The sequence below is a fragment of the Dendropsophus ebraccatus genome, chromosome 14 (genome assembly GCF_027789765.1).
Source record: "Dendropsophus ebraccatus isolate aDenEbr1 chromosome 14, aDenEbr1.pat, whole genome shotgun sequence".
Taxonomy (NCBI): domain Eukaryota; kingdom Metazoa; phylum Chordata; class Amphibia; order Anura; family Hylidae; genus Dendropsophus; species Dendropsophus ebraccatus.
In genome coordinates, this window is record NC_091467.1 from 29,744,575 (window position 1) to 29,761,486 (window position 16,912).

General features: G+C 41.8%; 1 protein-coding gene across 1 annotated transcript in view; it reads right to left on the reverse strand.

The window, feature by feature from the left end:
- Window positions 1–384: 384 nt before the first annotated feature.
- The window catches only part of NGFR (nerve growth factor receptor), a 54,968-nt gene continuing 38,440 nt past the window's right edge, over window positions 385–16,912 (reverse strand). The window contains exons 3-6 of the mRNA XM_069953210.1: window positions 15,011–15,370; window positions 7,089–7,305; window positions 5,965–6,113; window positions 385–4,128 (exon numbers count right to left, since the gene is read on the reverse strand). Coding sequence (XP_069809311.1) covers window positions 3,830–4,128; window positions 5,965–6,113; window positions 7,089–7,305; window positions 15,011–15,370 — 1,025 coding nt within the window. The 3' untranslated portion in view covers window positions 385–3,829. The remainder of the gene's footprint in view (window positions 4,129–5,964; window positions 6,114–7,088; window positions 7,306–15,010; window positions 15,371–16,912) is intronic.

Here is a 16,912-nt window from a genome sequence, read left to right on the forward strand (position 1 = left end):
TCTCATGACCTTTCCTCAGACAGCCTCTGCTAGAATTGTGTTCTGAGGGAGGAGTCTCCCAAATTCAGCCCTTTATCCTGAGTTGTAACCAATCACAGCAATCAAGTCCAACACCCCCCCCCCCCCCCCCCTCTTTCTCTGCTCTAGCTTAAGTCCTGGGGGTATCCTAGGCATCATTAGGAAAGTTGACTGCTAGAGAGAGAGAAAGAGAGATGAGAAAGGTAGAAAGAGAGAGAGAGAGAGAGAGAGAGGGCTTACCATCACACAGCCATAACATGGACACATCTACCTCCACAGCACCATTCACACACATAATATTTACCTTGACAAAGAGACACGACAGATATACCATAATAATTATAATGTTCATTTTATAATTGTCAGTCAAATTATTTTACATGGGGCTGGCAGCAGCGGGGGAGGGGGAGGGATCTAGGTTTATCACAGAATAAAACATCAAATATTTACAATTTTAACAAAATCAACGCAGAGAAAAAAAACGGCCGAACGATAACAAACAATATTAACAAAAAAAAAAAAAAAAAAAAAGAATCCAACAATTTTAGATATTTATATAAAAAGTGCTCTAAAAAATAATTTTCTTTTAAAATAGCAAAAATGCTGCAATTAGGATTTGTTACAGAAAAGACAACATATATAGTAAAATAAAGGCACATTATTTGTTTGTATTTCATATTAAATAATGGTAACTAGGCCCGAAACATGACCTCTGACCTCACAGGTGGAAAGGTTATGACCTCTGGCTTAAGTGCTTTAGCTGATCCTGCAGATACAGCTGAACGACGATCGATCCATTGAAATTCTCCATTGCTCCTTTTAACAACCTTTAAACGTTACTGCAGGAGCCTAGGATATCTGAGAATCCTTCCGAAGCCCGGGCTGAATGACTTTGGCTTATGGGATCTTGTAACCTAACTCCTTCTATGCCTAATTATCAATTGCAACAGACATAAAAAAGCCGACGGAGCGGATACTCGGCCAAGACTTCCAACTTCAGTTTCGAAATATCTGGCTTCACAGTGCGAATAGTGGTGTACAGGACTGAAGAAACATGACTGCTTTCTTTTAAATAGAGCGCCACCCCTGCCTACAGGTTGTATGTAGTATTTATGTATTGTATGTATTTATGTATTGTATGTAGTATTTGCTAAAGTTGAACTGCAACATCGGAAACAACCCATGGACAGGTGTGGCGCTATTTCTAGCAGTCACATTCTTTCAATCCTCTTAATCTGCTTTGCCAGAGGACTTTTTTACCATTGAATGTTAGAGTGTGAGGTGAGAGGAATACATCATAAAGAGGAGTATACAAAGAAGTTATATGGCTTATGCTCAACATTGTCTACCTTTGTCTTCATCGACCAGTTCAGAATATTCAAGTTACTTTACATCGTATAGCCCACAGTGTTGAAGGTTCCTATTGCCTTAAATACCTGCCCTTTTTAGGAATACTCAATAGAAAATATGTGAAGAGGACAGAGGAGAAGATGTCCAGGTCATGGAGATTTGGTGGATGTTGAGTATGGTGGCATTGTGTTCCCAAAGAAATTCCCATTAGACACTTTACATTGATTCAAGGCAATTTTGGGTGAGACCATTCAAATATTAGACTGCACATTGATCTTAATTTGGGTTAACAGCATCAATGGAATGACCCATGAAAGTTTTGTGCTTCATAACTCCATGTTTCCTCTATACTTAGCTGCAATTATCTGTGAACATAAAGTCTTCTACCAGCTAAATACATGGAAGACAAAGACTAAGAGCACCATGGAGATGGGACATTGTGTGTAGAACATCTTAAGAACAATTTATAATCAAGTTTACGTTATTGTTGAGACCATCAACATCTCGAGCATTTTTGTCTTAAGATATGAGATACGACAGTAAGAGCGCCTAGTCTTGACCAGACCTTGAATTATTGGTGGCCACTAAAGTATCGGAGTCCTTAAAGAATCGAGCCACTGAGTCTATCAGATCTGGCCAATTTATTATATGTTGGAGAAGGTGTCCATACCTGACTTATCCTAGAACTTGAAGGAATTGAGGGTCCAATGGAAAATTTAGAATTGTTTGTAAGTAGACTGATGGCCCATCTTCTTTTTCAGACTGATAGTCCATCTTCCCTTTCATCTATGTTTAAATCTTCATGTATGGAGGAATATGGAGAACTGATGTATTGGAAAAGTTTATATTGCCCAAAACATCCAGTTAATGATTGGTTGTAAAGAGTAAAAGAAACTTTATCCTAGATACTAGAATACCCTAGTGCTGTGTAATGGGGTGTATCTGGTAAAATGTGGGTTACCCTGATATACTTAAGGCTGCTCACTAGTATCTGGTCTGTTGTGTGTATATGGATCGTGCTATATCTGTCTATTTTATCCCTGAGTATGTCACAGGCTGGAGGTATTTAAGATGGCTGTCTTTAGGATTGCTATCAGGAGATTGTACTTAACAGTACATGGAATAGTTTTGACTTAGATGTGGGCCACACAAAATGGTAATTTGGTAGCCTACATCAATAAGGCAACCAAGATTGTGTGTTAAACCAATGGCTATGAAGCTACAACCTATCAAGACACCAAGTACTAAACATAGTATGGAGGCACAATGTGACTTATGCCTCTGTGATGTCGACAGGGTAGATAGATTGCAGATGGGAGGAATGCTTTAGGCCTTGAATATATGATCCAAGAACCTTACAAATGGACTGAACATTTTGGATGTGGTTGTCATTGGGAACTTTTATACAATACTTGCATTGATATTGCATGGTACTATACAGGTTTAGTTGTAGGTCATTGGTGCCACCACGGATGATTGTCTCAGAGCCTGACAAATGTCATAGCATTGTATTCAGCTAGGTTCTTGGCAGTAATACTAGCTTGTCCTTTGCTGGCTGTACCCATTGATGGTCCAAATATCGACACGTTTATATAGGTTCCCTAGAAGCTATAGATATTTGGTCCACATTATGCAATACCAGTGGTACAATGCACACAATGCATGCTAGGCACCTTTTGGGTTTCCCAAAATTATGGCCGATTATGGAAGTTGTTTTGATGTTATCAGTAATGTCTTCCTGAATCTATACAAAAAAAAATCCCTACACGTAGCAGAGGCTACCCATATTCTCTAGAAGTCAATGACATCACTGAGGATTGAGATACAACATGCCCAATGTCAATTTGCTGCTAATAATTTTAGCAATTTGACATTGACTTGCACAATATGGCTATCTCTACGTTCCCAAGAGTGGTTGGGTGTTATAGGCAGAGATTTATGTTTGTGTATTAGGTCATGATCTTTGGGTTAAACATGGTCCATCTGAGTGAGATACAACCGTAAAAAAGCACAGTATTCTATGTAATAGCGTCAACAACCTCTCTATAGGGTTATTGGGGGGGTCACCTTTCAAGGCCTATAAAACAATTGAAAAATCTAGTTTAAAAAAAAAAAAAAAAAAAGACTGACTATAGAAGAAGGCGGGTGCACCTTTGAATTCTCATAGCAACGTCTGAAGATTCATAGTTCACGTTTCCTTATCATCTCAAAGTCTTATGGTCCATCACAGTGAGAAACCTGGAGATACAGGACATGAAAGGTCCATAGAGAAGATTACACACCACAATACTGAAAATAATGCTTCAGTGCAGACGGATTGTCCGTTAATACTGGGTAAAAAGGGTAGCTGGGTGGGGTATTTCAGGGTGGAGGGGGCGAACTTTCCTTCACATCTCATTCAGAATGTTCCACTGAAATATTTCAACATGGAACATCTTCCTTCTGTCCCACTACGTCTGGATTACACTGGTGAGGTAGCAGTTGAGTCGCTATACAAGCTCTGGGCGATGTCCTCCCTTTGAATTTTGCGTAGAGCTGAATACAGGGCATCGGTGGTTGCGCAGTCCTTGTTGGACCAATCTGAAAGCAATGCTCGTACAGGAAACTCCTCTCTGGTAAAATTGTCTATGATCTCATCCTGGTAGCCAAGTTCTCCTGCCAAATTTTTCCAAGTTTGGTCCAAGGAACCGCTAAGAAGTTTCTCTACCTCTTCTTGCTTATGTGGTGATAGGTTATTGTATAGGTGAAGATCATTCTTACCTGGAAGAAGAAATAAACAATTGTAAGGGATGGAACGATTAGTTCAAAGGGCATCCTACAGTATCATCTGTTTCATCCCAGCTTTGCTTCATTCATACATTTCATTGCAGTATCTGGGTCATGTGACCTCTGATCACCCATAATCTTGACTTTAAGATTCAGATTTTAACCTACATTCTCCCATTTTCAAATCTGCTGTCAATCCTATGTTAGATCAGCACAGTATCACATGGACAGCCCAAGCCAGTACTATCTCTATATATCTCTAAATAAACCAAGTGGTACATCTATCAAGAATGCGCCCCTGGCATATGCCAAGGAGAAGGTGAGTGGGCTGGGGTGTGGAGCATGGCAAGGCCTAATTTATCATGGTTTGCGTGTACAAACAAAATCTACACCTGAGCTCCAGAGCAGGTGTATATTTATGAGCATGCCCACAACAGACGCAGGTCCCGCCAAATGGGGGCAGGGCTTTAGTTGTCATCAAATCCATTATACCTGTAACCCCCCCCCCCTCCCCCTTCCATTCCCTTTGTCCATGCAACTTCTTTACATAGGAACCTCTGTTGGCCCCTCTTAGAGATGGTGATCCCTTTGAGAGCAGAGGAACACTTCTTCTCCTGTTTTGTGTCTAAAGCTCCCATGCAGGCCTATGCGTCTCTATGGTTACAGACAACAAACTGTACACTGTAGTCTGATCCTGCCCACTAATCTACTAATTGCTTGTTGCTTAGCCAATCACTGGTTTTAAATGGCTTTTTCATTCATAACAATAACTTTGGAGGAGTCCCGAAATAATAAGCTGATCGCAAGTTCTCCAGCAATCAGTTGAATGGGAGACTCTGAATAAGTGTTCAATATCCCTGCAGGGGATATTAAATATTACACAGTATCACTGAACTGGCCAAGTAATATATGAATTTGCAGAGTCCTCCTGAACAGAAGACACTCTTTGTGGTTTATATATGGGGATCCTACATGAGTGCCTTGTCAATTATTTTCTATCTTTGAGAAGATTACTATAACATTATATCATTTACATTCAGAGTATATAGAGTAACATTATATAAGATGGGTTATTTGTCCACATTATTCCCATAACCTTGAGTGCTCTATGTTCCCATTTTATTATGTAGATTGGTAAAATGACACTAATATTTCCTTTCCATTCCCCTTAATTTTACCCCGACTTCTTTCAACACCCTAAACCCCGGGAACTCTACACCTCAGTGCTGCTCTGTGAATACACAGCAATGTCAATTTCCTTTTTGTCTCAAGGGAACCAATGGTGCAGCAAAATGTAATAAAACATTGGCATAAAATCAGATTCTATGACACCTACAAGGCAAAAGAATATTATAAATTCAGGCCTTTGTAAGTGCGGCAGAGCTACAGACGGTACATGTGACAAGTCCTCACTTGCTGTGTTTCTCAGGCAGACTCGCACTATATCAAGCTCAATATATTACTTGTCAGGAGTAAGAAGTGAGCCGCTAGGAGAGATTGAACTCTGTATTGAAAAGCCGGAAAAATATCTTAATAACCTTTAAGGGGGTTATTATACTGAGACTGCTTTACTTTAGGAAACAGCTCCCCTTTTGTTCACAGGCTATGTCTTGTATTGCAGTTAAATCCATTCATTTTAATAGGGCTGAGTTGCAGTTTCTGATACAGCCTATGGAGAATACCTATGGGTAGCGCTGGTTTTGAAAAATAAGTCAGATCTTCTTTCAGATTTCTATTTCCACTCAGGGGGAGGTGGACGCAATGTATCCTAGAATTTCCTTGCACTGCATGGTGCCCATTGGAGCATGGGTAGTCATAGCTCTTTCATACCTTGCGTGTGTCCTGCAGGCTGCTCGGCCGTGCTGTCACTGTTCACAGAGATACCACTGTCACTATGAAGCTTCTCCCCTTCAGGTGATGGGGTCTGGTTCACCGGTTGACTGTTTCCCCCTTGTTTGTTCTGTTTACAGCTGTTCCACCTGTAGAGATCCAGTATAACAAGTTGATATGCACTTCTTACATAGTATTCATACCTACCCAGGTACCAATTGCAAGGTAGTTAGACAAAAGACACATGGGAGCTATTTCTACAATGAGTTGTCTGTGTAATGTAAGAGAGTCACTCTTTGTAAGCACTCTCTACTTTGACCAATTACGATCACGAACAAAGAACCTCTCTTGGCTCAGAATAGGGTGTATGATCACAGGTTTAGTAAACCCTACAACCCCTATAGGGACGCAGCCATTTTTTTCTGCATCCCCCAAGAACATTTTTTCTGCATTTTCTATAGTTTTTTTGTTTTTTAAACTTTTTTATATTTTTGAGATGAAATAAAAAAAAACTGCCCTTCTGCCATTTTTGAGGTTTCAATTTTATGGCGGAACAAATTACATGTTAAGACCGGGTCACAGAACGGCCGGTGTTAGTGAAGATCATCCTGGCTGGTACTAGCAGGTACCAGCAGGATGATTTTCATTTCTGTTAAATTCATATACGGGCGCACCCGTAGGAACAGCACTCATAGGAACAGCACTCATGAGCACTGGAATCATGGGAATAGCACTCATGAGCACTGGAATCCCGAGAAGAGCACTCATGAGCACTGGAATCCCGAGAACAGCACTCATGAGCACTGGAATCCCGAGAACAGCACTCATGAGCACTGGAATCCCGAGAACAGCACTCATGAGCACTGGAATCCCGAGAACAGCACTCATGAGCACTGGAATCCCGAGAACAGCACTCATGAGCACTGGAATTACAGGAACCACACTCATGAGCACTGTAAGTATGGTGTCATGGGAAAAGCACTCATAAGCACAGGAAGTATGGCATTATGGGAACAGCACTGACTGACATGATGAGGTGGTGTACTGTACTACTATGAAGAGTGACTACTTGGGCATGTGATATCAAAGTTGTTAAATACAGGTCTGAACACTGGTGCACTCACCGTTTAAAGACTATAAAGGCCACAAGTCCTGCAATGACCGCTGCCAGAATGGAGCAATAAACAGGGATTAGGTTCTCAGCTGCTCCACTTGGAGTTATGGGGTCAGTACCCTCAGTAGATGGATTGACCGCCTCTATGTCTGCCATGGTGCTGCTCTGCATGGTGGCATCTGCGCTGAGAGTATATGGCGTCACCGATGCAATTCGTGGACTGGGATCTGAGGAGGCAAAAGGAGAAAGTTTGCATTACATTCTATTCACTATTGTATTCCATATTGATTTGCAATGGACTTTTTGGCGTACTTGGGTGACATTGCTTATCTTCACATTGTAACATTTATCCATCGGGGATGACAACCACTGGGAGAACGGGCATTGAGATAATATATTTACCCTCCATCATTTGTATTAATGCAAAACTACCCCCCCCCCACACACACACACACACACACACACAGGAAGATCTCTTTGAAACATATTTGTCTGAAGATTTATTTTCCACAGAAGTTTGAGGTCTCTGTCATGTGGAAACCCCAAGCTGAGAAGAAGGTGTCTAGGGAGACTAGATGAAAATTTCAAGGTGCATTCAAACCATCGTTAATATCAGCGAAAGTACAGAGCCTGAAGGTGGTAAAAGTCATTGATATAGTACAATGCATAGGAATGTAGAGATAAAAACATACTAAAACCAGCCACTATGCAGAGCAGATGCTAATACAAGGTAGAGGTCTGTCTGATGTCAGATTCTTGTGTTAAGAACATGATACAGTCAATGGCCTATTGAGAATTTTTGGGAAAAGGGTATTTAGAGCTGTTACCTTAGTAGACCAGAGAGACATAGGTGAGACAAAAAGGGACATTAAAGAGACTCTGTCAGTAGATTTATTCTGTCCTATCTAAGGGTAGCATAAACTAGTGACAGAGAAGCAGAACAGAAAGATGTGTCACTTCCATTGTTCTGTGCAGCTGATTCTGAGATATCCTCCTGAATAATATGGATAATAAGTAGTCATCTCCGTTATGTGCATGTGCTCATTAATTTTTATTATTTTTGAGAAGCAGAAAACCCCGCCCACAAGCTGCTGATTTGCAGTAATCTATCCATACTGTGTATAAGCAATCAACTGTCAATCAGCAGGTAGAGGGCGGGGGGAGGGGTGTGGCAAAAATCCTATTCTCCTGCATATTAGGAGAAAGGCTGAACAAAATGATGGAAGTAATACACTGATCTGTTCAGCATTTCTGTCTCTAGTTTATGCTGCCTTCATTTAAGGCAGAATAAACCTAGTGACAGATCCCCTTTAAAGCCTTATTCACACGTCCCGTAATGTTGTCCGTGATCGCGGATTAGCTATCACAGACAGCTTTAGGGTACATTGAACTCAATCACTCTACTCAGACTATCCGTACAGCAAAAAAAATAGGACATGTTCTAGTGTGGATGGCTCATTAGAAGTCTATGGGATCTGTATTTTTCTCCGATTCCATGGATGTGGCATCCGTGAAAAGGAGGGATTCCATGTCACCGGTCACCTGGGGAGGGGAAGAAGGGTGGGCGCTCCTGGGGATGTAAGGAAACCTGGCAGCACATCCCCACAACCGCTGGCATTGCACCCCCAACCTCAACCCCCCAGGGCCGATGAGCACATAGCGTTTCCAGTGTGTGGATGTTTCCATAAAGACCTGAACCAGCATAGTCTCCTGTTGCTTCCTTTCTCCCAGAATTCCGGTGCACAAGTGAACATCCACACACTGAAAATGCTATGTGTATACCGGCCCTCGTGGGTTGAGGTTGGCGACTCAATGCCAGTGGCTGCCTGGGGGGAGAAGGGGGCTGTGGGAGTGCGCCGCCAAGTCTCCCTACCCCCCCCCCCCCCCCCATTCCCCTCTGCAGGTGACAGGTGACTGTGTGTATGACGGCCCCCAGAGATTTGAGTTGGGGGGGGGGAGGTGAAGCGCTGATTTAGCTAGAGGACTAAAATCACTGGACGTGTGAATGAGGACTTGTTTTGAAAAACTTCTAAAGTTTTGATCAGTCATGATCTGGGTATCATACCCCACCAATTGCTAGATTGGGACTAGAGATTTATAGGTGTTCCTGATTGGGACCATTTAGGAAAAGCAAGGAAGATACGTCCAGGACATAGTAACATAGCAAAGTTAAGATTCAAGGACATTCAGGGACATTTTACAGGTGGATAGATATATCCAGTAGCAGGGTCATATTATCTGCCCTGAGGTGAGATAAGTATCTCTCCCCAGGCAGCAGCTTGCATGAGTGGCAGCATGTTCCGTAGAGTGCCTGAATTTCATACTGTCTAACCCTTGTCCTGTACCATTGGCTCCACTGACCGCATGACCTGCAAATGATGGTTGGAAACTGATCAAATCTTTCTGTAAGCCCTTTTAAATGGGACGATTATCAGCCGAATGGTCATTCACAGAAACGGCCCATGTGAATCTGTTCAATTGGCTGGTCACATATTTGTGCTCTATGACCATGGATCTGTATCAGGGCCGGCGTCAGCACCCGGCTTACTCGGGCAAATGCCGGGGCCCACAGGCCCTCAGGGGGCCCCCCGGCACTTGCCCACCGGAATGATTAGCCACCGGAGCAATGCCGCCCGCATCCCTGCCGCCCGGTGAAGGGATGCATCCCCAGATTGGTGGACCGACGGTTTCACACCGGCGGCCCTCTGCAGCTGTTGTGAACAGCGCGGCCGGCCGCCGCGCTACTCACTCAGCTGCTCTGCCCGGCCCGCTCTGCCCCTAAAGATCCCCCTCTGTGTAGCAGACGTGCCACACGCAGGCACGTCTGCAGCGCTCCCCTGACGGCTGACGTCACTTCCTGGACGCGCCGCAGAGGATCCAGGAAGGCAGAGCAGAAGACGCCGCCGGGAACAGGAAAAAGAAGAAGACGGCGCTGCTGGGGATTGATGTGGCAGAGACAGGTGAATATGTTTTTTATTTGTTTCCCACGGGGGCTGCATATTCTATATGGGGATATTACAAAGGGTATGCCGAATCTTTATGGGGATGTTACAAGGGGGGGGGGGACTATTCTGTATTATGATATTACAAGGGGGTGGAGTATACATGGGCATATTACAAAGGGAGGGGGGACTATTCTGTATTATGATATTACAAGGGGGTGGAGTATACATGGGCATATTACAAAGGGAGGGGGGACTATTGTATATGGGCATATTACAAAGGGAGGGGGTCTATTGTATATGGGCATATTACAAAGGGAGGGGGGACTATTGTATATGGGCATATTACAAAGGGAGGGGGGACTATTGTATATGGGCATATTACAAAGGGAGGGGGGCTATTGTATATGGGCATATTACAAAGGGAGGGGGGACTATTGTATATGGGCATATTACAAAGGGAGGGGGTCTATTGTATATGGGCATATTACAAAGGGAGGGGGGACTATTGTATATGGGCATATTACAAAGGGAGGGGGGCTATTGTATATGGGCATATTACAAAGGGAGGGGGGACTATTGTATATGGGCATATTACAAAGGGAGGGGGGCTATTGTATATGGGCATATTACAAAGGGAGGGGGGACTATTGTATATGGGCATATTACAAAGGGAGGGGGTCTATTGTGTATGGGCATATTACAAAGGGAGGGGGGACTATTGTATATGGGCATATTACAAAGGGAGGGGGGCTATTGTATATGGGCATATTACAAATGGAGGGGGGCTATTGTATATGGGCATATTACAGAGGGAGAGGGGACTATTGTATATGGGTATATTACAAAGGGAGGGGGGACTATTATATATGGGCATATTACAAAGGGAGGGGGGACTATTGTATATGGGGGCACCAATGTGCTGGACCAAAGAAGCTAAAATGTTTCTCTGACAGATTCTGGAAAGAAGAGTCGTGGCTTGGGCCTGATGGAAAGAAAAAGAAAACTGAACAACTCTGATCAGGGAAGACATCACCTGTAAGTCACTGAATATCCAAAAGTCCAAAAGCGCAACATTTTAACTACTACTTAGAGCCCTTCTCAAGTATGCCAGAGAACATCTATTTACTATATGGGGCACTGAGGGGGTCTAACTATACCTGCTATTTTAGTGTCGCCACATGATTTGCTCCACAAAGGGGCCCGCTGAGCCTCTGTCGCCCAAGGGCCCACAAAAACCTGGAGCCGGCCCTGATCTGTATGGATCCAATGAGAGATAGGGATACACCAGATGTAAGATGCAATATGTTCAAAGCCAAAACCTTTTCTTGAAATTCCACTAATGACTTTTCTACATCATGGCCTGTATATGTGCTGGCATGTACAATGTGCTGTAAGCTGGGCACTCTCTATTCAGTACTGGAGGAAGTTCAAAAACACGACTCCGCCATCAACACAGCGACCGCGGGGAGTAACAAGCAGGGTTCAGACAAAGTAAAAAAAAATAACTATGCTAGTCTGGGCGCTCTTCAGGTGGCATTGAGGGAATCTAAAAAACTAATTGTCCTGAGGATTTTATTATTTTTTTTTAAATCTGACTTTGTTCTCACTACAGGAAGCAGTAGGTGTTATAGATGTACCTTAAGGAAAACTTTTAGTTCTCATCTTACTGTGCCTTGGAGCAATGCACAAGACTGACTGCCAACCCTGGGAAATATTTATAGCGACTTAATCTTCTTGTATCCTGATTGTAAAGATTTGCCTTAGGCAAGACAGTTAGCCTGCCAACCATAGGAATCATCCATGTGACAACTTTATAAGGATTTTTAGGACATCCTTTAAAATGCCAAAAGCCATGCTTGACTATAAAAACGCTATGTGCCCACTTAAAGGGGTTGTCCAAGATTAGAATAAAAAGGGTATGCATTGTTCCTAAAAACAGCACCACTCCTGTCCATAGGCTGTGTCTGGTATTGCAGCTGAGCCACATTCAAGTGAAGACCTGGCCCTTTAGCTGGAAAAGTATTAAATTGGGGCTTATCTTCAAAATCTTACCTGCTCCTCCTCGCTCGCTCCCTGTCGATACATGTAATAGCGCCAGCAGCGGGCGGGAAAACGAGGAGCAAGTGTTCACTGACCTGACAGGTCGGCACTTGCTTGCTCTCAACATCGCCCCGTGTAATCGGGGCTTAAAGGGGTTATCCAGCTCTACAAAAACATGGCCACTTTCCCCCCTCTGTTGTCTCCAGTTCAGGTGTGGTTTGCAATTAAGCTCCATTTACTTTAATGGAACTGAGTTTGAAACCCCACCCAAACTGGAAAAAATAGAGGTGGAAATATGGCCCTGTTTTTGTAGCGCTGGCTCTATAACCCCTTTAATGCTCAATTTTTGTATGGTATTGATACTCAGTTCTAATAAAGAAAATAAAACCTTGCTGTAATACCACACACAACACGAGGACAGGTGTGGTGCTGTTTTTGGAAGAAAGCTGCTAGGTATGTAGAGTAACATGTATTCTGTATAATGCCAGATGTGAGGAGGATGTGAGGGTTACATAAACCAGTAAAACAATGCAAATTTCTACCCTGATATAATATGTGTACATTCTCCAGGCATCCTGAGAATGACGCGATACGTCTTTGCCATCTCCATCAGCTATCTCTCTCCTAATGAATCCATGCAGGGCATTGTGCGACGTCTAGCACAGAGATGGCCCTGTTGTGGTGGAGGATGCCCATGGGCTGTTTCCTGCCTTTGCTGTGTCACACAATAAGGTCACTGTGAGCAATTAGAACAATGAGTCACAGACAGACAGAGGGAGCCATCATGAGGCCACTTATTAGCCTGATGGCTGATGTGCATGTTATGTCATCCCAAGTGTATGCCAGAGCAAAGGCCCAGAGCTAGCAGATCTCTATGGTGATGCCGGCATGAGTAGTATATCTGCAGGCTCTATAAGTGATATCTCTGGATACTGGCATATGGCATCATTCATTGGAGAGAATGGAATAACAGGGGAGCGGTGTGGTGTCTACATAATATGAAGATTCCCTGCATCCCCTAGAAGACATTGCCACAATACAAGTACATGCAGACAGCGGACGCTTTTAGGTATTGAGATGTGATTACTGCCCAAAGCTCTGCAATGTTCTCAGAGTAAAAATCATATCATATATGGATGGATAGGAGATAGATGATAGATAGATAGGAGATAGATAGATAGATAGATAGATAGATAGATAGATAGATAGATAGATAGATAGTTGACAGATAATTGACAGATAGATAGATAGATAGATAATTGCTAGATAGACAGATAGATAGATGATAGATAGATAGATAGATAGATAGATAGATAGGAGATAGATAGATAGATAGATGATAGTTGATACATAGATACATAACAGATAGATAGATAGATAGATGATAGATAAATAGATAGATGATATATAATAGATAGATAGATAGTTGATAGATAAATAGATAGATGATATATAATAGATAGATAGATAGATAGATGATTCCTAGATAGATAGATAGATAGATAGATAGATAGATAATAGACAGATTGGTTAGCTAGATAGATAGATGATAGTTCATAGATAGATAGATAGATAGATAGATAACAGATAGATAGTTGATAGATAGATAGAGATAGATAGATAGATAGATAGATAGATAGATAGATAGATAGATGATACATAATAGATAGATAGATAGATAGATAGATAGATAATGATTCCTAGATAGATAGATAGATGATAGATAAATAGATAGATAGATAGATAATAGACAGATTGGTTAGCTAGATAGATAGATGATAGTTCATAGATAGATAGATAGATAGATAGATAGATAGATAACAGATAGATAGTTGATAGATAGATAGAGATAGATAGATAGATAGATAGATAGATAGATAGATGATACATAATAGATAGATAGATAGATAGATAGATAGATAGATAGATAGATAATGATTCCTAGATAGATAGATAGATGATAGATAAATAGATAGATAGATAGATAGATGATACATAATAGATGATTCCTAGATAGATAGATAGATAATTGCTAGATAGACAGATAGATAGATAATAGTTGATACATAGATACATAACAGATAGATAGATAGTTGATAGATAAATAGATAGATGATACATAATAGATAGATAGATAGATAGATAATAGACAGATTGGTTAGCTAGATAGATAGATGATAGTTGATAGATAGATAGATAGATAGATAGATAGATAGATAGATAGATAGATAGTTGATAGATAGATAGTTGATAGATAGATGATACATAATAGATAGATAGATAATGATTTCTAGATAGATAGATAGATAATAGACAGATTGGGTAGCGCTCCCTTCCATTACTTGTATGATATTACTAGTAATCCATCCTGTGATACTGGGACACACGCCCTTTAGATTCAGTATAAAGCCTCTGATTCGTGTCTGTATTACTTGGCGGTCAGGGAGCAGAATTTGGATAAGTTCTACACATATAAAGCCAGGATTTCAAAAGAATTAATGAATTTTCCACAACTTTAAAGCAGCTTAGGAATTGGATGTGTGGACGTGCTACCGAGAATCCTACAGTGAATAGTCGATATTTCCTGCAATACAAATAACATTCTAACGCCTACAGCAGTCACTTGGTTCTAAAATATGTTATTCTTAAAGGAGATGTTTACGATAGAGAAAAAAAAGTTTTTTTGCTTTTTCTCCAAAAACTGTCACTCTGTCTGGTTTTGCAACTCAAATGCATTGACTTCAAGGGGGTCATACTGCAGTATCTGACACAACCCATAGACAGGAGCCATGCTGTAATTGGAAGAAATCTCAGCTGCAGGGTCAGACTACACAGGATATGTTTGCAGTCTGTTACCATGGAGACACACAAACCACATGGAGATGATCAAGTCTATTAGGTTATTATTAGGGTATAGTAATATACTTTTGTATACATCTGTACTCACTGTAGCATATTGTGTCTGATATGGGAGAACATTCTTTCACTGTGATCTCATCGTCTTCACAGATTGTACATGGCAGACAGGGATCCATGTTGTTGTCCACATTTGAGAAGGTCCACTCTGGACATTTTTCGCACACAGTGTTCTGGTTCATGTTACACGCCATGATCATACCGAATCCCAACGGACACGTCTTGCATCGTAGACATTCTCCGATTTCCTCTTCCTTGTAGAATCCATAAGCACAAGCACACAGGGCGTCATCGGTCTCCACACAGGGGGCGATCATGCGTTTTTTACCATCACACTCTGTGCATTGCTTGCAAGCTTCGGTGTGACTGGTCGTATCTGAATAGGTTACACCTAGAAGAGAAAACAAGAGTTGTCAAATTGTCAATTCAAGGCCCTAATATTAATATTACAGACACGTATGTCCTCAAGGTGCCACCACGTGGTTCCTCTGCTACTGTTGCTTCTTTAAACTACAGTACTTTTTGTAGCACTACACACAGATTTTATAGCATTTAACAAAACTTTGGACACATCAAGACGATCACGATCATTACAAGGAACAAGAGAAGCTTGCAGGGGTGCGCTTCCCTCCCAGTACAGGTGCTCTGTTATAAGCCTGTGGAGCCGTCCCCTGCAATGGGTTGGAAATTGCATCGAGGCGGGGAGTGAAGGGCAAAATTCGGTGCTTCTCCAGGCTTTATTTCTAATGAAATGGGGTATTCCACTCAAATATAACTTTTGATATGTTGCAGCCCATGGTGAGACAAACAATTTTTTCCATACTTATTATCTATTCAGTCTCCTTTTCCCAGTTCTAAGCTGCTGCTTACTGCTAAAAACACAGTTTTTCTCTCTGTCTGCCCCCTCCCTTCTAAGACAGCTAATGTTAACAAGTCCCTGGCAGGCTGTAGCTGCAACATTGTAGCTTCTTTGTAATGCTGGGAGGGTTAATCAGAGGTCAAGTTGCTAATGAAGTTACTGTGATTATTTCTCCCAGCATTAAAAGAGTTGCTACAATGTTGCAGATAAAGCCTGCCAGGAACTTTACATCAGTTGTCTCAGAAGGGAGGAAGGAGGAGGGGGAGATGGAGAGAAAAGCTCACACACAGGTTTTTGTGTTTTCAGCAGAAAGCAGCAGCTGAGAACTGGGGGAAGGAGGCTTAATAGATAATAACAAGTATGGAAGGAATTGTTAGTCTCACAATGGGCAGCAACATATTACAAGTTACGTTTGATTGGAATACATCGATTTCAGTCCTGATATCCGCTGTGATCATGAGTTATAGCTAGTTAAAACGTATGGCAGAGCACTCCACTCCCCGGTTGGCCGCCCAACTCAACCAATGTGCTTTGCTCTAATAAAGTGAATAGAGATGAATTGTAATAACACACACAACCTGAGGACAGGGGTGGTGCTGTGTTTTCTCATATCCTGGACAACCCCATATACAAAATTAAGCCGAACCGAGCTGCAAAGGATGTAACACAATGCACAATTATCCATAATGTATCACAATGATCGTTACCATGTATAAAGGTCATGGACGAAATATTTTTATTACGTAGACACAGCTCTTGGGGTTCACCATTTCTCATTGATGAGTTCCAGCTTATGTATGAAATCTTATAGGCAATGTGAATAGTAATGGTAAATTCCTCCAATAGGGAGACCCCAGTCCTTACCACGTTGGACACATTGACTATTCCCCCACCTCATTAAATGCAATAACAAGCTGGAAATCCATGCTCTCCTGAAGTGGAAAACAGATGCACCATAGATATGGATGGTGACTCATATATGACTCATTGAGCAATTATACTGTACACAAGGCAGGAGCAAGAGAGATAATAAACACGAGGCAGAAGTAAAGTAAAAACATACAATATTTATGC